Genomic DNA, 27,089 nt, shown 5'->3' with positions numbered 1-27,089 from the left:
CTGTTTACTAAAATATGCCACTGTGTGTTCTTTATTATTTTTAACTTGCATCAGACAACCTGCGATACCAATTCGACTAGCATCCGTGTATAACCGACACTCTAAATTTTTATCAAAAATATTAAGAACAGGTTTGTTTACCAACAATTGCTTCAAAACATCAAATGACTCTTGTTGAGAAGTTTCCCATTTCCACTGTTTATCTTTATGCAAAAGTTCCGTTAAAGGTTTTGATTTTTCAGCGTAATGTGTAATAAATTTTCGAAAATATCCCGTAAGACCCAGGTATTGTCGCACCTGATGAATATTTGTGGGAATCGGAAACTTTTCAACCGCTAACGTTTTTTCATGATTGGGTTTAATAGTAGAGTCCGAAATCTCATATCCATAAAAATTGTATATTCGTTTGCAAGAAGGAGCACTTTGACAATTTAAGTTTAAGATTATTTTTACTGATAAGGTCCAGAACGATTTTAAGTGTCTCCATGGCTTCTTCAACAGTTTTTCCTGGAATTAAAATATCATCCAAGTAAACCAATACTTTTGAAAATCTCAAATTACCAAGAATTTTATTAATCACTCGTTGAAAAACCGATGGAGCGTTTGTAAGTCCAAACGGCACTTTTAAAAACTCGTAGTGACCGTCCTGCGTGATAAAAGCCGTTTTGGGAATTGATTCTGGACTCATCGGAATTTGATAATATCCCGAAGCTAAGTCAAGGCTACAAAAATATTTATAACCTGCTAATCGATCTATTTGCTCTTCTATCAAAGGAATCGGATACCTGTCGAATTCTGTTAATTTATTTAGCGCCCGATAATCAACACAAAGACGTGACTCACCTCCCTTTTTGGCAACTAATAAAACCTGACTCGAATAAGGTGAGGTCGATTCTCTTATAATTTTGTTTTCTAATAAATCGTTTATAATATTTCTGATAACGTCCCGCTCTGCTTCGGAATAACGTCTTGGTCTAAACATCACTGGCTGATCAGATTTCAGTTTTATGTGCATGACCTCATCGCAAGTTCCAACATCAAAAGCGCTTCGTGCAAATAACCCTGTATAAGAATTTAATAACTTCAAAACCGCTTCTGTCGCAAAATTATCTTTAATACCAATTTTAACGTTTTTATTATCAAGTTGAACAGTTGAAGCCGTGTTCGAAATAAAGCGTAAAACCCCATTAAGTTTCTCATAACAAACGTCACTCAATTCGGTAAAGTTTTGACCCACAAGAATATCGGCGTTCGCAATATTTTTATTTACAACGTACAAAGAAATGTTCCGCTGAACATCGTCAATGTTTACTTTTACCGTCACATAACGATTAAGTTCCAACGTATTATCGGATATCGTGGAAATATGAATAGGCTTATTGAGAGTAAATGTTTTAAGATTAAGTTTATTTACCATATTTTGATGAATTAAAGAACATTCGCTGCCGAAGTCAATAAAACATTTTATTGAGACATTTTCGATTAAAATGGTTTTTATAAAAGTATTCATTGTTGAGTCCGAGCTGGTTTTAGTAAAATTAACTTGTTTATAGTTTTTCTGATAAGGGGCTAGTGCTTTACCTGTAGCGTATTTAGATGGACATTGGTTTTTATAATGGCCCCTAGCTTTACAATTATAACATTTTAATCGATTTTTAATGCTACCAAAATTTTGCTGACCAGTCGATGGGCCTTCGTCGCCTAAATTATAACTAACCCCTGTGAAATTTTGCATATCTTGGTCGAGTGATTTGTTTTGATCATCGATCATTTTTAAATGACGCGCCAATATGGCAGGATCGGTAATTCCTGCTGTTTCCACAGAAAACCTTATTTGTTCGTTACCGATTCCTCCCAGTATTAAATTTACCTTATCAGAGTCAGAAATATTTAACCCCATTTTATTGATTAATGTTAGTTTTTCAAATGTATATGAATAAAGACTCTGCTGCGTTTTACCATAATTAAAAGAAATCATTTCCTTTATAAGTTTATGTAAATCTCTGGTAGGCTTAAAATGCTTTAAAAGTAAACTTTTCCATTCGGGCCAAGTAAAAATTCGAGACGGCAGCCCTCTGTACCAAATTTCTGCCGGCCCTCGCAGTTTACTTAGCGCCAAATGAGTAATCACCATATCAGGCCAGCCGTACATTGAAGAATACTCATCTACGGACTGTAGCCAGTGATTCAAATCATGTTTCAAGGGGTCGAATTCACTAATAATGTTATTACCAGTTGTTAACCCTAAAAACTTAGGTTCACTTCTATTATTAACCATTCTTTCGATCCCCTGAAGCAAAGCATTACTAAAAGTATTAAAACTCTGGGTACTTAGCTCACTACCATCCTGCCCATGGTGGGTTTGTACAGCCACAAGTTGTGGAGTTATAGGAGGGTCAATGGGGGGTGTATAACTTCGTAAATGCGCATGATCTTCAGCAGCAGGTAGGCGTTCTATATTTCGCACGCCAGGTGGAGGTGACATCCTGTCAGGAGTAGATAAAGGGCAGGATTCTCTTGGCATCACAAACACAGATGTAACACGTATAATTAGTATTTAACCGGACACCAAAATCCCACTTTCTGATGTTAGAAATAACAACCACACTCTTTACTTTAAACTTTAATGGTCCTTAAACGAAACGAACAAAGAGTTAAACTAAATGAATAATATTAAAATAAACATTATAACAACATCTAATGTTGACCGTAATAAAATGTATCGTCAGAGCCCGCCGAGTCTCAAGTCCCCGCGTTTCTCTCCCGTCCCACGGTTCTTCATTTTTCGTTCAGTCAGCTTAATCCTTGAGTCGGCATAATGCCATCAATAGAGCGATTGATAACAATTGTTTTCAGAGAAAATAAAAGGAAGTCGAGGACGACCAAAAAGTAGGGTGGCCGAGTGTTACGTCCTGTTATTAATATTTAATTATTTATGTATATCATATATATTTATGTACATGTATATATATCATTATTGTTAGATATATATTTATACATATTAATATTCTTTCTTACAATGATTATTATAAATACTAATAATAATCATAATATTATTTACTAATATCTGCACATACAGTATATCATTTATTTTGCATAAATTCCGTTAGTCACCAATGTTAATCTTTTTCTACATTTTTGTTATGCTTAGGTCAGGTAAAATATTTCACTCTCTCGAAACCCGAAACGGGATCAGATATACGCAATAAATTATCGGAAGATAAGTCGCACCTTGTCTGTAAAATTTTGGGTGACAAATAAAATCTTTGATGAACGCTTTCCGTTGTTTAATATTAAAAACCCTCGTAACAAACGATTGACAGAATTACGAAACGACGAAAAAGTAAACCAAAAGAAGCAGTTGGCTTGGGTACCACTGGTAAAAAAACCGCTCGATTCACACATGGAATCACATGAATCTATTTTCAAATTAAATAAAATTGCAACCACTCAGACTGCCTCAATTCCATACCCCGTTAACAAGTTAGCGGGTTGAACGATCATCGTGGATCACCGTTTCACCCACAAGTGGCAAATCGAGATCATATCTCACGCTCAGGAATTGAGACTGTGTCTCATCCTCATGGTTGCGACAACTCTACTTTTGAGTAGAGAGTATGCGAAGATCTACTACAGAAATGATCCTGTGAAGTATGATCTTGCAGAAAATTGTGAACATTTGTCAGATGAACGAAGTGAGCGAAACGGTTGCGGTATGCGCGTGCACGTGGCGAAATCTGTTGAGAGATCGTCGAGTCGACCCGTATGGATTTTGTCCCCACTTGACTCCGCGTCTGCATTGATTTTTTTCACATGATCACGTTGGAAGTATGGTGGAGGCGCTAGACAAAAGACTAGGTCTGTTATAGAAAGAAACATGTGGAAATAAATGGATTAAGCAAAGAATTTCTACAGTTCTGTTTTACTTATATCTATCTCAGTTATATTTAAAAAAAAATTAGATTCTACCAAACAGAACTTTGGTATAATGAGTATATATGTAAGAGATGTGGATCGCCTTTATGTACTGCATACATGATCATTCATAAGAGGGAGATGAATAACTCATTCACAAAGTGCCAGTATTAATTTATTCTTTAATTTTTTATACAGGGTGGCCCATCGAAAACGTACCGCAAGGCATTACAGGGTAGGAAGAAACTTTTCGGCAAAATCCAAAAACACGTCAAGTATGTTTGTCAGGGGGACAACTTTTGACATAAAAACCATTTCAAAAAACTCAACTCCCTAAGCGGGAGTGACATCCCCTAATTTTTTCCAAATGGGACGGGGAGTTAAGTGATACCTCCTTAAAAAGGTCTTGCCATTCCCTATACAACGCTGCTTAGTTTTTAAAAATCGAGTGACTCGTTCACGAAATATGAGTTCTTGAAAGTTGAACAGTAATGTCTGATGATATCATTAAAATTTATTGAGAGAGTGAGACTGAACCCAGATTGAACATAGAACACATCTTTAAGTCGAAACACTAATTTAATCATTTCAAGTAAACAAACGCTAAGGATGCGAGAAACAATTTTTTGTCTTTTAAATGAACTTGTCGTTGCGACAAATTCTTTCTTTCACGTTTAGTGAATAAAAATACCCGGTTGTTGTCTTCCCCTTTAAATTAGGTCAAGTAGTTTTGCTAAATACCTGTTTTATGGTTAAAGTGTTTAAACATTGTTGACCCTTTAAATTTATCATCAATTATGGTGTACTCAATTGCAGAAAGAGTAGAGATTATTGAGCTTTTTTTTTTAAACAATGAGTGTGGAAATCGGGTCGCTGATTTATTTAATGAACGGCATCCTGAGAAACATCTCTCTGGCAAAATTGCTCGGGAATTGGTTGCAAAGTTTCGCTAAACAGGTTCAGTTCATAACAAAAAGAGGCATATTGAAAATGCAGGGTTTCGTGAAGCTATGTAGACTGCAGTTTTCGGGAAAGTTGCAATGGATAGTACGCTAAAAACAAGACAATTGGCCATTGCAACGGGTGTGTCTCGAATAAGTGTCCAAAGGGTATTGAAGAAATACAAGTTCCACCCCTATAAAATTCGCTAACCGTCGCTTGCAGTTTTGCGAAGTTATGAGTGAGCGAGCGTTAAACAATAATAATTTCATATTTAATGTGTGTTTTTCGGACGAGTGTTCTTTCTTCCTAAATAATTTAGTGAATCGCCACAATTGCCGTTATTCGGATAACAATCCAAGGATTTTCCACGAAACACACACACAACCCCCCAGAAGTTGTATGGGCTGGTATTTTTGGAAATTCCTTTGTGGGCCCTTTTAATTTTCCTCCCTGGAAATTTAACAGGCGATATGTACTTAGATTTGTTATAAAATGCCATCGACTCAGCTCTAACAGATATCATAGAAGAGGACCGCGCGCGTAAATAGAAAAACTACTTCAATACGTCCCCCAGGCGGTGACCAAATAGACTAGGATTTTTATGCGTTAATCATGCAGAAAACCTACTTCAATATAGTCCTGGATGGTGCTATATTGGAGTAGGATTTTCCGGTCTATACGCGGCGTAATATTCTGTAAATGCTGCTTTAGTACGGCAAGTGTTTCTTTAGAGGTTATCTTTACATTACTTATATTACAATACATTAAGCGGCTCGGTATTCGGTTGTTTATGAACAAAAAGTTATTTAACAATTTAACTACAATAAAATGGAAGAAACTATTAAAACGTTACTTAGTGCAATATTAACAGACTATCGAATTGTAAAAATGGATGGTCAAAGTGTCGAAAGTTTTACTGTGTCGTTTCAATGCAAGTTGAGTGGTGAAAACTATGATGAAAAATGTGACAAGTTTATACAGGCTTTTCCCAATAAAACAGCAAGCAATTGGGTTGTTGAAAAATGCATTCGTGAGGGCCAACGATTTGAATTTCGTAAAAGGTATTTATGCCATCTTTCACTAAAAAATAAGGTAAAAAATAAAAAGAAAGGAGAGAAGGGTAATTACAATTGCCATGCAAATATCAGCATAAAATTTTTAAAACAAACACATAACACTAAAAAAATCTAAATTACTTAAAGAAGGATTACACGTTTTAATAGATATACATTATGTACATAGTCACAAATTGCATGTTGGCTTACAACCTCTTACGTTGCAGTGATGTCGTCAAGGCAATATTTGTGTCATATTTTGAATCAGGGATGACTCCTGCAGCAGCAAAAAAATTCAACGAAATGGAATTGGCTGAAAATGGCGATTCGGGGGTTGTTGAATGCTTAGCAAATGCTCAAAAAAACCCTATGGAAACGCAAGTACACTATTTATATAAAAAATGGCGAAATGAACGATACGGCGAAAGAGATGTGAGTAGCGCGATTGAAATTTTAAAGAAGAAGCAGGCCAATCTTTCGGAAGGCGAAATATATATAAAAGAAGATCCGACTATTGTCGTTATTATCACGCCTATTATGAGAGGATTGTTTGCAGGTGGATTTGCGAATGAAATATTATTTATAGATTCCAGCTTATCATATGATCAGAGCAATACAAGTGTGTCCTTTTTTTCGTTCCCACCAAGGTAGGCGCGGCACCATTTGCAGTAGCCTAAAAGCATTAGAAAAAACTACTGAATTATTATTTTCGCCTCCAGTTATAATGACTGATGATTCAACAGCAATGCGAAACGCTCTTAAAATGGTATTTCCAAATAGTACTTTATTACTGTGTATTTTCCACGTAACTCAGGCGCTTTGGCGGTGGCTCTGGTTAAAAGACAACAACATCCCAAAAGAGAATCGAAAATTAATAATGAACTTGTTTCGCAACATTTTGTTTTCCATTACCGAAGAAAGTGCTAATGATTGTTTTATAAGGATGAAAGAACATGATGCTGTAAATACCAACCCCAAACTAATGAAGCATTTAAGAGATTTATGGGAGAGGCGCGAAGAATGGGCGTTACCTTTTTGTCGATTTACGATAAATAGAGGCCAGAATACGAATAATTATTGTGGCTTCTATACGAATTTTTAAAGATATCGTCCTTCAGAGGTGTAAAGCCTTTAACATGTGTGCTTTGGCAGATTTTGTGCTTAAGACATTCGAGATATATCACAGAAAAAGGCTGATACATTTTGCTAATTCAAGAAAAATGATAAATGATACTGGACTATCAGACATTTTTTGAGAGATCCAAAAATATAGCACAGATACAACACAGGTTGATGAAAAAACATTTAAAGTTCAGAGCGAACAAACATTAGAGTACTACATAGTTGATAGTAAAATTGCATTTTGCACTTGTCCAAGTGGAACTGGTGGCCGCTTCTGCAAACACTTACTAGCAGTTGACAATAAGTACGGTATTATGTTCAAATCTTCCCTGCTGCTAACTGAAAATGACCGCCAACAGCTTGCATATCTGGCTCTAGGAAAAGAAACTCCTTTGTCGTTCTTTGAAGACATCAACGCACCTGTGCATGGAGGAACATCAAATGAACACATATCTGATCATACTACTTCTCAGCAAGCGGAGTTAGGAGCATCATCACAGTTTAACATGCCCATTGACCAAATAGGTCTTGACAAGTATTTCTTTGTATAGGAATTTGCAGCTATACTAAAAACTTTACAGACGCCATTACAGATCATGTCATTTGTGTGTCACAAAACAACCGGTAGGAGATCAAGAAAAATTAAAGTACAACCAGTACAACCTCTATTTTACGCCGAAAAGCTAGAGGTATTTCAGTAGGAAGAATTCAAGCTGGACGTCCTACGAAATTAGAACTTCAGGGCACAAAAAAACGGCCCCATAATATAGCATTTTATAGGGTGATCAGTTCAGAACAAGACATGGTTCTCTTGCAAGATGATCTGAATAGATTGTGTGAATGGTGTGTTGGTAATAGTTTGGCTCTGAATGTGGGTAAATGCAGTAACATTAGTTTCTACAAAAGAAACAAACGGGTAACTTCCTCCTATACTATTGATAATGTTAATCTTAGGTACACTGAAGTAGTAAAGCACCTTGGTATCTTTTTTGATGAACAATTGAGTTTTAATACTCATGTAAATACTATTATAACTAAAGCATCTAAGGTCCTTGGTTTTGTCCTGCGCAATTGTAAGGATCTGTCGGTTGAAACTTGCAAAAGGTTGTACATATCACTTGTTGTCTCTTTGTTGGAGTATGGATCAATAATTTGGTCTCCTCTGTACATGAATAATTGTATGGCACTGGAGAGGGTTCAAAATAAATTTCTACGATTCTGCCTTTATAAACTTCGCATTCCAGTTCCTAATGACCATTGTTATGATGAAGCAATGAACTTGCTGAATATGCGGAGTTTACTTAAGAGACGCACTGAGAATGATTTGGTGTTTATCTATAAACTTTTGAATGGCCTTGTGATTTGACCTGAACTACTTAATAGGATTTCATTTAATATTCCATACCGTAATCTGAGGGCAAATCGATTGTTTTCTTTGCCTTATCACCGTACCAACTATGCTATGCACTCGCCTGTCGAAAGGACCTTGAGGCTGGTAAACTCTACTGGAATTGAAGTTTTGGGAATTTCCTTATTGCATTTTAGGAGTCTTATTAAGAGTTTGTAGGATTTTGTTTTTTGAATTAATTTTGCTCCATGATTAATAAATTGAAATACATTTGATCATTGTCATTGATAATAATATATTTTGTTTTTTTTCTTAGCTAATTTTTGCATTGTTAATTGTTCTGATTTTGAGAGAATATTGTTACTACTTGTAAAACGGTTTTATTATCCTTGGTATTAAGATTAAGTCTGATAATTATTGTTAGTTAGTAATTAGTGGTTAGGTAGTATAGCTTTTATTTCTTTTTCAGAAATATATATATTTTTTGTAATGGGGTTGATCCCGTGTATAAATAAATAATAAATATCGAGAATAATTTGCAGTGTGCCAAAAAACATTAATAAACGATGCAAATAGAACCACACTTTCAAGTAAGAATAACGTCACTTAATTACTAATGATTACTAAATAAAAATTATATTTATAATTTTCTCAGGGCCCTTGACTCTAATCTAGTACTTGCTGTATTTTTGGATTTTAAGAGAGCGTTTGAAACCGTGAGTAGAGAAATGTTAATTAGGAAATTAGAACGGTTAGGCCTTAAACATAATGTATTGAAGTGGTTTCAATCTTATCTAAGTGGTAGAGTTCAGCGAGTCATGTACAAAAATAGTTCATATGAAAGTGTTAATGTAAAGCATGGTGTACCGCAGGGAACGGTCTTGGGCCCTTTGCTATTTTTATTGCTATTTTTATTGTATGTCAACGATATGGTGGAGGTAGTGCGGGGGTGTAATGTGGTGTTGTTTGCGGACGATACAATGTTATATGTGGTGGGTAAAGACATTCATCAACTGCAACAGGTCATGAACGTTGAACTCAATAACTTATTCATCTGGCTCTGTAGAAATAAACTTAGTTTAAATGCAAGTAAATCCAAATTTTGTATATTTGGCAAGAAATCTAGATTAAGTTCTATAGACATGGGCAATATACAGATTTCTGTTAATGGGGAAAGTATTTTGTATGCCAAAAAAATTATATATTTGGGAACAATTTTCGATGCAAATCTGAATTTCCATGCTCATGCAGATTATGTAATGAGAAAATTTTCAAAAAAGTTGGATTTATCACAAGAATTGGAAAAAATTTGTCAATGTACATCAAATTAAAACTTTACAACGCCATTGCGCTTCCTCATTTACAGTTCTGTTCAACATTATTGTTTAACTTGCCACAGTATAGAATTGACTTCAAAATAGGGCTATGAGATTGATTCTAAATTGTAATCGTTACACGCCTGTTGTCTCTATGTTGGGTGTCCTAGATATGTTGTCTGTACATCAAAGAATTTTGTATAACGTTTATTTGTTTATTTTTAAATTAAAACATCAGATGCTCCCCGATTATATTTGTAATAAATTAAGAGTTTTTGGAGATATACATAACTATAATACGAGAAATCGTATAGACTTCATACTAGTCGACAGATGTAACACAACCCAAATGCATAATTCAGTTCTATACAAAGGTTTAATCCTATTTAACAACTTGCCTGCTAACATCAAAAATTGTATTACTTTAAATCAATTGAGAGGGCTCTTGAGAAAATTTATTATGAATAAGTAAAATTGTGTTTGTTATTTTATTTTAATTATGTAGTTTATTAAGTTTTACTATAGTATGCATTGTTTCCGCTCCAATCATCATCTTGATTGTTGGTTTATCTGTTGACTGGGTATTTTTGGGCCAACCGGGATACTGGTTACAGCTTCTTGGAACTACTGAAGCATTTCTAAGTGTTACACGGGGGGACCAATGTATCTAGTCAGCAAGGTCAACCAAGTTCCAAATGTGTGTCATCGGCTGATTGCAACCGACTCGATCAACCTGAGTCGACATTATTTTCATTATTATAAGGCACACAACAATTAACTGTGCTTTTAATAAGTGGGCAAGGAAATAATGTTTAGCTTAAGTCTAGTTTTAATTTATGGTCTACCTCTGACAGGATATTTCTGGAACCGGGATGCTGTTTCTGGATTACCGAGACCATCCATGGACAAACCGTCCTGATACAGTTATGGCCAACTTATACTTTTACTTTATTTTTATTTATGTTTTTATTGAATGTAGCTTTTGCTAAATAAAGATATTATTTATTTACAGTAATTTGTCATCGAAGAACCTACAACAACATCACGCCGAAGAGCTAAAGAAACTTATTTTAGTCAAAGCATCAGAAAAATAAGCAACCCATAATAATATGGCTTTTAATATTATCAATTACTTACAGTATGACAGCAAATATTAATAAAATGATTAAATGTTTTTTTTAACCCAACATTTACACTTACAAGAACTGCGTGCTTTAGTGTTTTGTTTATTTATTTAGAATTTATAAGCCTATTGTAAATTTTAAACTAAACTATACTAAATTTTTATACACGAGAAAATGCGGTCTGTATTAAACTAGTATTTCCGTATGATAGGTCAGCAAAATAGAGAGTAATACTAATCCAATACGGCACCACCACATTTCTCACTAAATGTATGCTAACTATGCAGGGTGTTTCAGAACTATGGGATCAAACTTCTGGGGGATGTTCAGTGCAACAGAACAATCCATTTTAGTATAGGAACCCATGTCCGGAAATGCGTCACTACGCCCCTAAGACGCGTTAAAATTTATAAAAAACATTAATCACCTAAATAGGATCAACTGCATTTATTTTTACTTTTTGTACATGATACCATAACAACAATTGTTTAAAATCAACGCTCATGTTTAAACATTTTATATCTTACAATTTTTAAACATTTATTGCTAATGGAAAACGTTCCAATCAAGAATTAGCGGATATGCATTTGGCAACAAACTGCAATGCACGAGCAGCATCGCGGTTGTATCATGAACGTTATCCCGAACGACAGCATCCTGGATACAAAAAGTTTATTGCGGCTCATCGGCGGCTCGCTGAGACAGGCATGTGGCAAGACCAAGATGCATGATACTGGTGTTGCTCGAACCGTAAGAACGGTCGAATTTGAAGAAGAGGTGCTTCAGCGAGTTGCCGATGAACCATCAAATAGCACACGTGACGTCGCTAAAAATATAAATACGAGTAACGCTTCTGTCTGGCGGGTACTACACGAGCAACAACTCCATCCTTACCACTTCCAGAAAGTTCAAGGTATGACTGCAGCCGATTATCATCCTAGAGTTCAATTTTGTCGATGGCTTCTGGATCACATCATTGCACAACCAAATTTTTTACGATATGTTTCGTGGACCGATAAAGCCTCTTTCACAAGAGACGGTATTTTTAATAGTAGGTATCGCCATGTTTGGGACGAAGAAAATCCTTATGCAATTTTTCCAAGAAAACATCAGAATCGTTGATCTGTCAACGTATGGGCAGGCATTGTTGATGATTATTTAATTGGGCCATACCTTCTACCGGAACGGTTAACAGGACCTATTTATCTGCGTTTCTTGGAGGAAGTTCTCCCAGAACTTCAAGGAGTTGTTCCACAAAATGTTCCACTAAACGTTAGACAGCAAATGTGGTTTCAGCATGATGGAGCGCCGGCTCACTTTGCTGTACAAGTACGCGAGTATTTGGCTCAGCGGTTTGGGCACCGTTGGATTGCCAGAGGTGGAGCAGTTTCTTGGCCTCCTAGGTCACCCGATTTAACGTCGCTCGATTTTTTCTTGTGGGGACATGTAAAGTTTTTAGTCTACGAAACTCCAGTAGAATCAGAGCTAGACTTAATTGGACGAATAACAGCAGCATTTGAAATCATTCAAAACGAGGATCAAATTTTTAGTGTAGTCCGCCGAAATCATGTGCGGCGTTTAAATCGGTGTATTGAGGTTGGAGGAAGACATTTTGAACAATTGTTGTGATGGTATCATATACAAAAGGTAAACATAAATGCATCAGATCCTATTTAGGTAATTAATATTTTTTCTAAATTTAAACGCGTCTTAGGGCCGTAGTGGCGTAGTGACACATTTCCGGACATGGGTTCCCATACTCAAATGGATTCTACTGTTGCACTGAACAACCCTTAGAAGTTTGATTCCATAGTTCTGAAACACACTGTATAAATGATAGATTTCCAGGACGCTGGATAAGACGAGGGGGCGCAATTGAGTTGGCCTTTAGATTTTTTCTTGTGGGAAAACATAAAATCCGTAGTTTCCAAAACTCCACCTGCTACATTAGAATAGTTGCGAAGAAGAATTATTTACGTATGTTGCGAAGTAATATCGCAAATGCTTCTAAACATTCGGCAACGGTTTGAAGATAATTTGAATCACTGTATGAACGTTGACGGACAGCACAGACGAGCATTTACTTGATTAAAATGGTAAGCATTAAATCGCTTTTTGCATTTTTCGTGACACATTATTGTTTAACTTTCAAGAGCCCATATTTCTTGAACAAGTGACTCGATTTTTAAAAACTAAGTAGCGTTGTATAGGGAATGACAAGACTCTTTTAAAGAGATACCACTTGACCCCCGCCCCATTTGAAAAAATGAGGGGATGTCACCCCCGCTTGGAGGGTTGAGTTTTTTAAAATGGTTTTTATGTCAAAAGTTGTCCCCCTGACAAACATACTTGACGTATTTTTGGATTTTGTCAAAAAGTTTTTTCCCACCCTGTAATACCTTGCGGTACGTTTTCGATGGCCCACCCTGTATGTATCAACTATGAACCTATGAAGCCACTTACAGACACTTACTTAAGATATTCTAATTCAAATTCAAAAATCGCTTTATTGTTATAAACATAAAAGTTGTTAACAAAGCTGCAAAAAAAGAGAAAATATCGAAAATATTTCTAAAACAAAATGAGGGAACATTATAGGTAAAGGTTTTTAAAACTTATAAAATATATGTATCAAAACTAGTCAAAACAAAATAATATGACTAAAAGTGTCTGGCGTAGAATTCATCCAATGAGTAAAAAGCTTCACTTTGTAAAAATTTCTATAATTTTTTCCTAAACTTAAGGCCACATTCAGTATTTCTCAAATTAAGAGGTAAATGATTAAAAAGCTTTCTACCACCTTGTACAAACGAGGCCCTTGCCCTCTCAATTTTTAAAATAGGAAGAGACAGAGAAAATGTGTTACGAAAATTGTACTCAGATGGAAAATTAAGCTCATCTTTGTATTTTTTATGAACAATACAAGCTGTTTCCATTATAAATAAGGAGGGCAAGGTTAGGATGGAATGCCTCAGGAAAAGATCCCGACAAGAAGTGCGAAAAGATTTATCGGAATATCAACATGGTTTTTTCAAAGGAAGATCGTAACCGTCGATCTTGAAATTTGACCCTTGTAACATAGTATATAGCAAAAACAAAGTTAGGGACACAAAGTCACGGTCTCATCAAATCCATATAATTTCTTAAAAAAGCTTAAAAGCTACACGTGTTTCGCTCCTGTCGGAGCATCATCAGGGCTAAAAAATACATTAAGATATTTTTCAAAAAGAACGCTTATAAAACTTATTACCTAGACCTACACAGATCACATTACAACTAACAACAAAAGAAAAGCTAGGTTAAGTTAACAATTCCCACCATAGATAACAATTTATGCTTAAAAAATAAAAAAGTAAAAATGTAAGATGTTCCCAGTGGGGAACGATCCACCAACCTTATTCACAGGCGCGCGTCTAACCCATAGGCCACCAAGTAACATGATAAAACATGAGGAACACTCCGAACTATACTATTAAGTGTGAATATAAGTAAGCATCTTACAATAAAAACTAAAAATATCTAAAATCGAAAAAGAAAAGACTTTTTAAGAGAGGTTGTTATAAATGAGGTGAGGTTCAAACGTGAAAATATCGTTCACACACACAAGGACAGGGCTCTTCTTAGCTTTAGTTATTTTCCATTTTTTCTAACAAGTCCAGTTTTTTGCCTTTTGAGCACTCATGCAAAATATCCGCTCCCTGAGTTAAAGAAAAACAATGTGAGGAGGCCAATAAATGATTTGCAAACGCCGATTTAGTTTCGATCATGTCAGTATCCCTATACCTGTCCACCAAACTTGTATGTTCCTTTATTCTGGTGGAAATTTTTCTCCCCGATTGCCCTATGTAAACGGCATTACAGTCATTACATCTTAATGAATATACCCCTGATTTTGAAAAGAAATCTGCCTTATCTATTGTACTAACTAGCTGACTTTTTAAACTGTTTGTAGTTTTAAAAGCAATTGTAAGATTTGTAGACTTAAAAAACTTTGCAAGCTGAAAAGAAATATTACCAAAAAATGACATTGATCTAAAAAGGTGACTATTTTAATTATTAAGATGGATTAAGTTGTAAGTAAGTTTGTATTTATTAAAGAATTTAGAATAAAGGCGATTAATTATATCAAGTGGAAAACCATTACTAAAAGCAATATGTTTAATTATATTTAGTTCATCAAGAAAAGCTTCTCTAGAAAGGGGGATGTTGAAAAGGCGATAGAAAAGGGAATTAAAAGAGGCAAATTTGTAGGAATAAGGGGAGTTTGGGGAGTATTGACATTGTCCGTAGTGGTGGGTTTGCGGTAGATCTCAAATTCAAGTTTGTTGGTATTTTTTGAAATAAGAACATCAAGAAAGGTAACCTTCCATCTCTTTCTTCTTCAATGGTAAACGAGATATTTGCATGAAGAAAGTTTATAAAAATGAGGAAATCCGCCAATTCTAGATTATTTCCATTCCATACCACAAAAATATCATCCACGTATCTCCTATATACAGTGAGAAAAGCACCAAACTTCCCATTGACAATCTTTTTCTCCAAATGGTGCATAAAAATCTCACTGAGAAGAGGAGAGAGGCAAGACCCCATTGCTAGTCCAGTAACTTGTCTAAAAAACCTGTTGTTGAAAACGAAAAAATTCTGATCAAGTACTAGCTTAAGGAGTGTTAAAAGATCATCAACAATAAATCTGTCAAGCGGTGACTTAAGCAAAAGGGACCTGACTAGATCAAGGCAATCACCAGGTGGAATGCTTTGAAATAAGTTCTTAACGTCGAGAGAAATTAGTTTTGAAACCTCTGGTATGCAAAAAATTATTTAAAAAATTTGTCAACTCTAAATTTTTTCTGGAATAAGTACTTCTGAAACCAGTTACATCTCTGAGTGTAATATTTAACCAGGCTGAAAAGTTGTAACAAGGCGAGTTTACAAACGATACTACTGGCCTAATAGGGAGATTGGGTTTATGGATTTTAGGAAGGCCGTAGAGGAGAGGAGTTCTGGGATTCATAGGGTATAATTTTTCTTTCCTAGTATGAAAAAATTCTAAAGTCAGATTACACCTATCAAGGGTTTGTTTAACCTTGGAGAAAAAAGAGCTAGTAGGATCTTTGTTTACATTAACAAAGTCACCCAAAAAAAATCCAAAACCTTCTCTATGTAATCATCCCTCTTAAGTATAATCAGGCAGTTACCCTTGTCAGCTTTCGAAAGGATTAAATCGTGATTCTTTATTTTATTTTTAAGAGAAGTTAGATGTTTATTATTAAAATTAGATTTATTAGAATTTGAGTTAATATTAGAATTTAAAAAATTTATTATTTTAGAACGCAAAATATTTTTATTTTGAATATCAGTAGTCTGCAAAACATTCTCACCCTCCACAGCAAGAGTCTCTCGCGTGCGCAAGTCAGTCTTCTTAAAAAAGTTATATTTTAAATTAAGATTCAAAAAACTTTCCTCATCCGGTGTGAAAGCCATGTGAAATTTTTTCTTGCGATAAGGTTCTTCTTGTAATAGCGGATGAATTTAGCTTGACTAGCATTTTCAAATAGAAACGTATCATCCATTTTTCTGACGGATTTTTCTGACTGAGACCAAACGAAAACAAAAACAAAGGTAGGGACACAAAGTTTCAACCTTTTGGAGAGCCTCTACTTGGGGTTGATTTCTGGTGAATGTGCAGCAGCGGTTTTCTGTCACTTACCCAAGGCTTTTGATTGTGTGAGTCACAGAATTCTACTGCGGAAACTCGAGATCTATGGTTTCAGAGAAGTTGATCTTAACTGGTTTCTGTCCTATCTTTCGAGTAGAACTCAGAGAGTGCGCTTTGATGACACTAAGTCTGGTAGGCTACTTATTGATGCTGGTGTGCCCCAAGGCTCTGTCCTCGGCTCCATTTTGTTCTTGTTATATGTCAATGATTTGCCTCCGGTCCTCGTTTTTTGAAGTTTTTTTTTTTTGAACGACTCTGAAAGAATGAGAGTTGCCATTGACAGGGATCTGACTCTTGTTAAGCTGTGGTTTAATTCTAATAAGTTAGCTTTTAACATCTCCAAAACTAAAATTCTATTCTTTATCTATGATCTAGAGGCAGTTACTTATCAGTCCATCTGTCGCAAACAAATTTTTGGGTGTGACCATCGATAAGCTTTTAAAATTTCAAGAACACATCTGTTACTTGCAAAAAAAGTCATCTAACTTTGTGTCCCTACCTTCGTCTTTGTTTTCGTTTGGTCTCTTAGAGAAAAATGGATGATACGTTTCTATAGTATATAGCGGAAGCATTGGACAAACAAAGCCAAGTAGACATAATTTACCTGGATTTTTCTGGCTTCTGATCTATTGGATCATAGTCTTCTTTTAAAAAAACTTCAAAGCTATGGTTTTTCATCTGGTTTTAACTCCTTATTTGAAAGTTATTTGTTAGGCGGAAAACGATATGTTTTTCACAGGGGCTTTCGTTCACATAATTATATTGCATCTTCGGGGGTGCCACAGGGCTCTAACTTGGGAACGTTATTCTTTCTGGTATTTATAAATAATTTAATTACTATCCTTATCAATAAGAAACTCCTATTTGCCGATGACCTCAAGATATTTTCCACTATGGTAAACATAAATGATTGTTATTCCTTGCAGCGCGACTTGAATTGTATTGGTTTGTGGTGCATTAAAAACAAATTAAATCTTAATGTCTCGAAATGTAAAGTGCTTACTTTTTCACGGCAAAAAAATCCAATTGAATTTAAATATACTTTATCAACAAATCTAAATCAGTGTGAATCCATTTCGGAATTGGGTGTACTCTTTGACCCTAAATTAACCTTTGTGGATCAGGCGGAGTGTCTCTCATCGCGCTGGTAGGGCACTGGGCTTTATAGTACGCAACTGTCGGGGTTTTAATAACATAGAAGCAATAAAAACATTATTTTTTAGTTTTGTACGTTCTAAACTTGAATATGCTTCTGTTTATGGAGCCCTTACTTTGAAATCCTTGAATTTCTCTAATTGAAGTATTCGATGGAAAAAATTCAACGAAAGTTTCTTAAGTATTTCATATAATCTGCTTTTAACTCGATTTTGCGTGCAATCACTTGAATTCAGGCAATACGCAGAGTCTCACAATATTATGATTTATTTGTATACTCTGGTGCTGAAATTGTAAGAGCGTTTTTGGGGTTATCCAATTAACTTTGCTGTTTGTATTGTTTATGTTTTTCTTCTCTTTTTGAGATCTAGGTATAAGGGTATTTATTTTGTTTGGGGTTTATAATTTGTGGTTGCTTATTTTTATATAGGAAGCTTAAGATTGTTGCTATAAATTGTTAAAATATAGTTTATACTATAATGTCGCGGAGAATATTTTAGTTTTAATTTATGTATATCTTTATGATATCTTAAAAATTGTTAAAACATTATTGTAACCTTTAGCTCTGTAAATGGTTTATGCTGTTGGGCTGTATTGCTAAATAAAAATAAATAAAAAAAAATAAATAAAAGGGACACGGCACATATAACGAATTACCTTCTTCTGCATAACCAATAAAGAATTAAACATATACTGGAATAGAATTTTAGTTTTGGAGATAATAAAAGCTAACTTATTAGCATCAAACCACAGCTTAACAAGAGTCAGATCCCTGTCAATGGCAACACTCATTCTTTCAGAGTCGTTCAAAAAAAAAACTTCCAGAAACAAGGACCAGAGGCAAATCATTGACATATAACAAGAACAAAATGGGGCCGACGACAGAGCCCTGGGGCACAACAGCATCAATGAGTAGCCTACCAGACTTAGTGTCATCAAAGCGCACTCTCTGAGTTTTACCCGAAAGATAGGACAGAAACCAGTTAAGAGCAACTCCTCTGAAACCATAGATATCGAGTTTCCGCAGCAGAATTCTGTGACTCACACAATCAAAAGCCTTGGGCAAGTGACAGAAAACCGCTGCTGCACATTCACCAGAAATTAACCCCAAGTAGAGGCTCTCCAAAAGGTTGAAACTGATAGGCGTTTAAGAAGTCCATGCTTTTTAAAAAAGTCCATCACACGAGTTTGAACAAGTCCCTCAATCAGCCTGCCAAGAGGGGGAAGAAGAGCTATTAACCAAAAATTTGATAGTGGTCAGCTTCACCAAAGCCTCTTTAAGAGAATAAGGAAAAGATCCAGATGAAAAAGAAATATTGATTACTTCAGAAAGTGAGCAATAAGAGACTGGTTCGACATTACACTGGGGTAAATTTTCAGCGAGCTACAAGGAAATACCCTGATAATAAATGTTAAAGGACTAAGCTGTTAAAGCTTCAGAAACAGGATCACACCGTACAGCACAGCATAGTGGTGGGACAGCCCAAAATTGACCACATTACAAATAACCTTTGTGTTACCATAAGTTGAGCAAACATAGTCTAAAAGTGTTTCTGACTGAGCTGTTACGCCGATCCACGTGCATAGTAAGATTAGAAAATTTAAACATCCCACTCAAAGCCAAGCTAGTCTCAGAAGAACCAAAATCCAAAAAATCCATATTTAGGTCACCACTGAGAACTATTGAGTCAATTGATATTTCACTCAAAATACATTCTAACTTGTCAACAAAAACTTTAACATTTGCAGAGGGAGATCTGTAGAACCTTAGGATGTACAAGTGATGTCATAAAAAAATTTTATGAAATTAATACAAAAAGGAATGAGAAAGAAAATAAATTACACATAATAACACACAAATTTCCTACACTAATAAAATATAATAATAAATACCTAACATATTACTGGTCAGTTCAGTTCCGTTTCAGTTTATTTAGTATTATTGTCTTAAGCTGATTTGAACTTGCTAAATCAATGTCAATATCGGAACCATACAGGTTAAAAGATTCACAAAGTTTATAAGTGGAAGAACTATTATATAAATAGATTGGTTCGTAGATAATCTAGATAAAAAACTTTTGAATATGAGTGTTCATTTTGTTTAAAACAAAAGACCTCTGACTAAGAATCTCAGAGCAATCTATTGTATTTTTCAGTATTAATATTAAGTAATAATATTTTAATTTTTTTTTTACTCAGAGACATCCTATCAAAAATTTCTAACAAATGATCATTATCATAACATCTCTGGACATATACATCAAATTTACTGAAATACATGTACTTCAAAAACCTCCTTTAAACCCCTTCAAACAAATTGCTCTCCAGGCACTATCCTGGAGAAACAAATAATAGACCCTTATTCCAAGAGATGTACAAAAAAGATGAAGGCTCACCTCAACACTTAACTCTTTGATGGTCTTAGTAATAAATCCATACATTTTTTGTGTATTTTCTAGTTTAGATAAAATGTGTTAAGAGAATAAAATAATCAGATCAAAAATTACTTATAGATCCTATTGCTGGGGTAATTTTTGAAGTTGTTCACCATTTAAGGTGTAATTAAACATTATGGGATTACCATTTAGGGTGAATGACATTCAAGGACCCTTACTGATATTTAATCTTCTATTCAAGTTGCACCAGCTTGTACCTTCACAATACATCTTGCAACGGTTGACAATCCTTCTGTGGTTGAATGTAAAGAACATATTTTAAATCGTCAGCAAATAATAATTCCATCGCCTTTTTTATATTGCAAACTAAACTACTGATAGCACCAAAAAATAAGAGGGGTTCAAGATTGGAGCCCTATGGAACAACAGAAGCACATTTAAAAACATAGTGACTTTGACCGTTTAATTTCATCATACTAGAACCTACAAGTGAGATATCACTGAATTAGGCAAGTAATATAAGAAGATACATATAAGTTTGACAAAGATTTTAAAATCGTACAGTGTCTCAGTCTATCAAATGCTTTCTTCGTATCTGCATAGATGACATCAACCTGGGATTTTCCATTGATACACACTATATTGAATGGTCAAGGCGTCAAGAAAATATAAACTTTGCAAAAAAAAAGTTTGCAAAGGTCACAGGCAACTCCAAAGGGCTCACCAATTTTTGCATTAGGACAGCTTGAATATCATCCAATAAACCATGTTGAGTAAAAAGATCACTAGAATCCTAATGTTTGTTTATCTATTGTGGTACTGTGATAACTTTAATGTTCTTTCTCAAATTTTGGTCATAGGAGGGTGTTATTTCAACACAGGCAATGTCACATAAAAACAGCATCAGAAGTTACACACTATGACATAAAAATATTATTTATTATGCAACAAAGACCAACAGAAAAACTTTAATTTGTAAGTATGAGACAAAATAATGTTAGCAACTTTATGTCTAGTCCAAACCTGTAATATTACAAACCAATTTGCATTCCTTGAAGGAAGTAGTACAGTTGATGCTCTATATAATTATACACCAAAGTGACAAGAAACTTATATAAAGGTACCCAATGTCTAAGTGTTTTCATAGATCTCGCTAAAGTTTTCGACACTGTCCCTCACAATCTATTATTAAAAGTACTTGCCAATATGGTATAAGAGGATTCCCACTAACATTATTCGAAAATTACTTAAGGGGTAGAACGCAGATGGTAAGAATTAATAATATAAGTGAAAAGAGAGCTATTAAAATTGGTATCCCTCAAGGAACTGTGCTTGGGTCAATCTGATTTATAATATAATGCTCTTCTCAAAGAAAATATCAAAGGTAAAAGAATTTCCTACGCTAACGACACGGCACTTATATTTTCTGGTGAAAACTGGAATATGGCAAGAGAGAATGCTATGACAGGCCTTAAAATAATTAAAAATTGGTTAAATACATTTAAACTGTCCCTAAATTTGACCAAAACAACTTGCATAGCATTTTCTTTAACTAATGCTAACAGACCTAACATTACTGGTATATCGGTGGGGGACTGCACCATCCAGGTAGGACTCGTGTTGGACAGACATTTGAAATGGAACTTTCACATAGACTATTTATCCAACAAAAAAGAAAAAATTAATCCATAACTTTTACATACCTAGTGCAATTATGGATAGGAAACCTTGTGTGATAATTTACAAAGCTTTTGTTGAATTACTTAGCCGATATGGTATTGTGGTATGGGGTGGATTATATGGAACATCACTGTATAAATTGACTATTTGTCAAAAATATATACTTAAAATAATATCTAAAAAGGGATTGGAAGTATCCATCTAGATTGTTATTCTCTGAGGACATTGTCAATATAAGAATTTGTATTATAATATAATCTGCACACTTATCCACAAACAAAAGTCAAAGAACGTTTTAGTTGATCATTAGTATGAAACTCGAAATAAACACAATAACCACATAAAAATTCCATTGAAATTAAGAAATGCAAATAAAAAATTATTTGACTATTTCACACCAAAGTCTTATAATTTGCTTCCAACATCGTAAAAAATATTAAGTATAATAAAGCTTTTAGTCAAATGTGTAGAAAATATGTGGGGGGGAGGAGGAAGTAATAGTACTTAGATTGATTTTTTTTCCTTTTGCGTTTTTCTTCTTTTCATTTAGTTATTATGGTTGAATTATTGAGGTATGGGTTTGTGATAATTGTGTTTTAGCAGTAGAAACTTAATATGAGTAGGAAAGAAAGAGTAATTGATTTTCACTTATGATGCATACAGGTGTTCTCACCTACGTGGCATATGAAACTTAGAGACTTATAATATTCTACACTTACAATATTATACTGTAAGTGGTTATTGTAATTATTTTCTGAAATTTATTATTATTCCTGCAAGGCAGTAAATAAAAAGGAACAAATCTCTTTATAAAAGGATAGGGGAATATGTATGTCTTAATATCAATAAATTTAAATCTTTTGCTCTAAAGTGAGTAAGCACATCAAACCTGTAATATTTAAATGTTTTCGACTTAACCCTAGGCATTATTACATTAATGTATGTTAGTGCAGGTTGGCCAGATAAAGAATTATTATATTCATCTCAGTTTATTATCAGCTCTGGTAGTAAAGTTAAACAACTAAACATACAGAATGAAATAACCTTTTTTTCTGCTTGATATTGTTTTTGGTATTTCCGAGGTTCTAAATTTCAAATAACTTTAAATATTATGTTTCTTTTATTATAGGTTAAGACATGCATACATGTTAAGTCATCTAGGTGCTTAGGGTAAAAGTGATTTATTATATCTATTATAAAATAATTATATTATTATTTGACTTACCTTAACATTAGGCAAATTCGAAGCAATTATATGGGTGGTATTAGATACTTGGTACATGTGATATTCACCTCCGTGTGCAGCCATCAGTTTTTTCAACTCATCTGCGGGGGGCTTTGTAAATCCATTGACCATGATTCTCACCCCTGCGAAGATATCTGATAGTTTTTCTATGTTTTCACTGTGGAATTGGTCAAGGAGTTTGGCTCTTTTTGCTGCCATATACCCACCCTAAAAGTGATAACAAATTGGAGATTGGCAGGCAAGTACTAAAGTTATAGATGAATGCTAACTTATTAATGTATGTATGTATTCTGAGCAATAATTGAGTGAGCTCTAGAAGTATCTAGGTTAGTCTAAAGAAAAATGAAAACTAAAGGACCTTAATATGCATATCATGTAGGCCTCAGATGAGAAATTAGGCCAAGAAAGAATTATTGAAAGAGTATGATAAGGCTTTGCAGCTCTACTTGAGACACCTGTGAAATTATTGTTAGGTAATAGGGGGTATCAGGTTGTTGATGTTATATGTATATACCAACTTCTCCAAAGCATTTAACAGAGTAAATGACTTGCTGGTATTTAATAAATAGGTTTTTCTGATAGGTTTGCAGGGTGGGTGCTTAGTTTTCTTTGTGATTGAAAGTTGAAGGTAAACACTGATAATTTTTTGTCAAAAGTGATTGAAATAAACTCTGAAGTCTGTCTGAGTGGCCACAGTTGTCCTTTGCTATTTGGTCTACTTGTCAACAATCTTAAAGATTGTATAAACATTGTGAATTTTTAATGTTTGCTGATGAAAAAAATTAAATTTGATTACTCTAGATCAGTGTTACTCAAACTTTTTTCATGACGGAACCCTTTTAAAAAACTAAACTTTAAACCTTGAACCCTAAACTTTAACTAAAAGCAAAAGCAGTTATATGTGAATTGTTTATTAATAATCATACAAAAAAAGATAGATACAGGTCCACTTTAATACATGCATTCATTTATTATGACTGCTGGCGGAGCTCTACCGGAGGTTTTGCGGAGCACACTTTAAGTAACGCTGCTCTAGATAAAAGACAGATTATGCATGACATTTCTCTAATTTATGAAATTTTAAATGGTATTGTATCTTGTTTATTTTTGTTGCCCGAGATAATTTTTTGAATTTATCAGAGATCCCTTAGATACAGTAATTCATTTTTCATTAGTTTTAAACAATGGGAGATATTCTTTTATGGTCAGAGCTCTGAATTTTTTAAATGGAGATGAGAGATAGGATGTTTTTATTTCTTCTCCTTCTCTAAAGAAGATTATTTTAAAGAAGATTAAGATTAATCATATTCATAAGATTGAAAGTGTACAACATAAATTCTTAAGATATATTGCCTTTAAGCAAAATGGAGTACCTATAAATTATCAGGATGAGTTTGACTACCAGCAAATGGAAGCCTCATTGAATTTGAGAAGTCTTGAAACTCGTCGTAGACATAAAGATTTGAAAGTATTTTACAACATCCTTCACTCTCAAAGCTTTTGTCCTGCACTTCTTAATAAAATAGGTCTTTATGTTCCACCTAGGACAACAAGGCAAGTTACTTCTTTTTACAGCCAAACACACCGCACAAATTATGGTCACAATCCTTTTCTGGCAAGGACTGTTAGGCTGGCTAATCAGTATTCTGATGTAATTGATTGCTTTGAGGGGCACACAGGGTTCATTAAGAAATTAAATCTTATTAATTGATAATGCTGTCTTAAACTAGAACTATAAGGTGTTGTGAATTGTGATGGTAATTGTTCCTTTGTGTTAACTATAAGTATTGTCTTTTTTTTTTTTTTTTTTTTCTCTGAACTGATTGTTCCAAGTTATAGGTATAGGTATCTTTATATTCTAAGCTTTAATTGTATGTTAGGTTAGGTTAGTTTAATCATTTAATTATTATTCTTGTGTTTTTTTTGTAATATTGGGCCAAAGCCCGTTGATATATTAAATAAATAAATAAATAAATAAATAAAAGGATTTTACTAAGAATACTTTAGTTTATCTGTTGCTGTGATATACCACTGTTAAGAAATGATTTAATTTTTATGCCAGTACTATGTAGATTAATTTATTGTCATTTTTTTTTAGCTGTTAGCTATTTTCATGAAATTAATTAGTTAGTTTTGTCAAATTTAGATTAACAAAATCTAATTATATTATAACTTGTTCTTATTTTGTGAAAATAAAGTTTCTTGTAAAATAAGTATATAAAAAAAGAATAGACATTTGTATATTTTCATAAAATGATCCTTTTTGATTTGATTTGTTTTTAGTTATGGTTTGAAGTTTTGAGCTTTCAGTACATCTTCAGTACATGGAAAAGCAATGAATATATGTATTAAGTAGTTTATTATGTGAATGTTTTTAAAATAAATTCTATGTAATTATTAACTATTTTTGATATCTGCTGGTTATCTGTTGGTGTAAGTATTTTTTAAATGTCTTAGTAGTCGAAACTGTTTTGTATTATTTTTTATATATATATCTGTACCCTATCTTTATATGAATTATATTAAAATACAATATAAATTATGAATTTTCCTGTACCCATTGCTCGAACCCATCTTCACCAAAATATTTTTTAGGCCTTTTTCCGTTTCTGTCTCCACGACCACACATTCTTAATCTATAATTGAATAACTCAATATTCAATCCTTAAAATAAATAAATTTTCAGACGCAAAATACTAAACGTAAACAAACAAAAACTGTCAATAACAAAACAACAAAACGGAAATAGGTTATGTTTGTGTACTGGACATCCATGTCAAATTTTTGACGTAAGCTATAGGAATGGGCAGAGTTCATCAAATTGTGACCATGGCCGCCATTTGTATGGTCTTCTTCTTCTTTTATGATAATAGCCCATATGCTTTCGATTCTGGATTTTTTTGTTTTTGTGATGTTTACTTACTCGTAAAATCGTACAAAATTTATTAAAACTTTGTCAAGAATAATGGATAAAATAAAAGTAATAAGAACATATAACTTTTATTGGTTCTTAGCATCTTAGGTTCCTTATTAGCTCTTAGCATTATCAATAATATGTAAGACTTATACCTCATGAGTATCTTAGAAAATCATATATAAAGTGAATTTTAAAATTACATACCCATTCATTTTACAGTTGTCCTGCATTTTTTTTTTAATTTTTAATACTACAGCTTAATAAACTGCAAACATTCTTTTAGCAAAAAACGTCCCACTCGTATAAAATATTTATTTTTTCAAGTTTTATATTTCTTTTCAAAACACAAAACTTGAGCAAAAGTTCAACCTTATTTTGATGTTGGGACAAAAATAGAATACAAATTTTTAGTATTTTGTATGCATGTCATATGCTTAAATTAATGGGAAATAACTTGGCACATTTGGGAATAACCAAAGATGCACATACAAATTATATGCAGCTTTGTTTCAATAAACAAGTATAGTGTATTAGGGATGGACAAAAATAACCGGTTTTTGGAATAACCGGTTTTTTCATATCGAATAACCGATTATTAACCGGTTATTCTTGTCCTTAGGTTAAACCTGATAACCGACTAATTGAAGCAATAACCGGAAACCCAAGATTCAAAAAATTTAATTTCAGTTCTCCACTTAATGCTGCAAATGCCATTAGTCATATTAAATTACAGGTTGACAAAAATATTAAACTACAAGGTATGTAAAATCATCAAATGAAAAAAATTAAAATTTAGGTGCAAAAGAGCAAGGAATAACAAAAAGTATTTGGCAAGTGCATGATGCTAAAATAGTAAGGTTTTCTATGGATAAGGATTATACAAGTGGAGGTTTGCTAACAGAGTTTAAACTATACTTGACTCAGCCATTAATATTAAGAAATAGTGATCCAATCCGCTATTGGATAGAAAACAAAGGGGCGTTTCCTGAAACCAGCAGGATTGCATTGAGATTTATGACTGTTTTAGGGGCATCAGTCATCAGTCTTATCTGAAAGGGTGGTTTCATTATTAAATAATATTTGCACAGACCATAAACTCACACCCGAATACTCCAATCAATTAGTATTTTTAGTTTCTCTAGAAGATAGTTTTTGGA

At 33.8% G+C, this 27,089-nt stretch overlaps 1 protein-coding gene and 1 non-coding gene across 4 annotated transcripts in view; both read right to left on the bottom strand.

Moving 5' to 3' along the window:
• The window catches only part of LOC126733599 (DNA repair protein REV1), a 243,002-nt gene extending 217,246 nt beyond the window's left edge, over positions 1–25,756 (bottom strand). For 2 of the 3 annotated variants that reach the window (XM_050436962.1, XM_050436963.1), the window contains exons 1-2: positions 25,573–25,756; positions 22,995–23,222 (exon numbers count right to left, since the gene is read on the bottom strand). In XM_050436962.1, coding sequence (XP_050292919.1) covers positions 22,995–23,222; positions 25,573–25,644 — 300 coding nt within the window. In that variant the 5' untranslated portion in view covers positions 25,645–25,756. The remainder of the gene's footprint in view (positions 1–22,994; positions 23,223–25,572) is intronic. The other variant, XM_050436965.1, reaches the window with a different exon arrangement.
• LOC126733662 (small nucleolar RNA U3) lies at positions 3,446–3,661 on the bottom strand. The gene has a single exon (XR_007659813.1). It is a non-coding gene; the product is annotated as a small nucleolar RNA U3 (small nucleolar RNA).
• Positions 25,757–27,089: the final 1,333 nt, after the last annotated feature.

Source organism: Anthonomus grandis, chromosome 2, assembly GCF_022605725.1.
Source record: "Anthonomus grandis grandis chromosome 2, icAntGran1.3, whole genome shotgun sequence".
NCBI lineage: Eukaryota > Metazoa > Arthropoda > Insecta > Coleoptera > Curculionidae > Anthonomus > Anthonomus grandis.
Note: the sequence above shows the minus strand (reverse complement) of the source record. Positions and strands in the feature narration are given on the sequence as shown.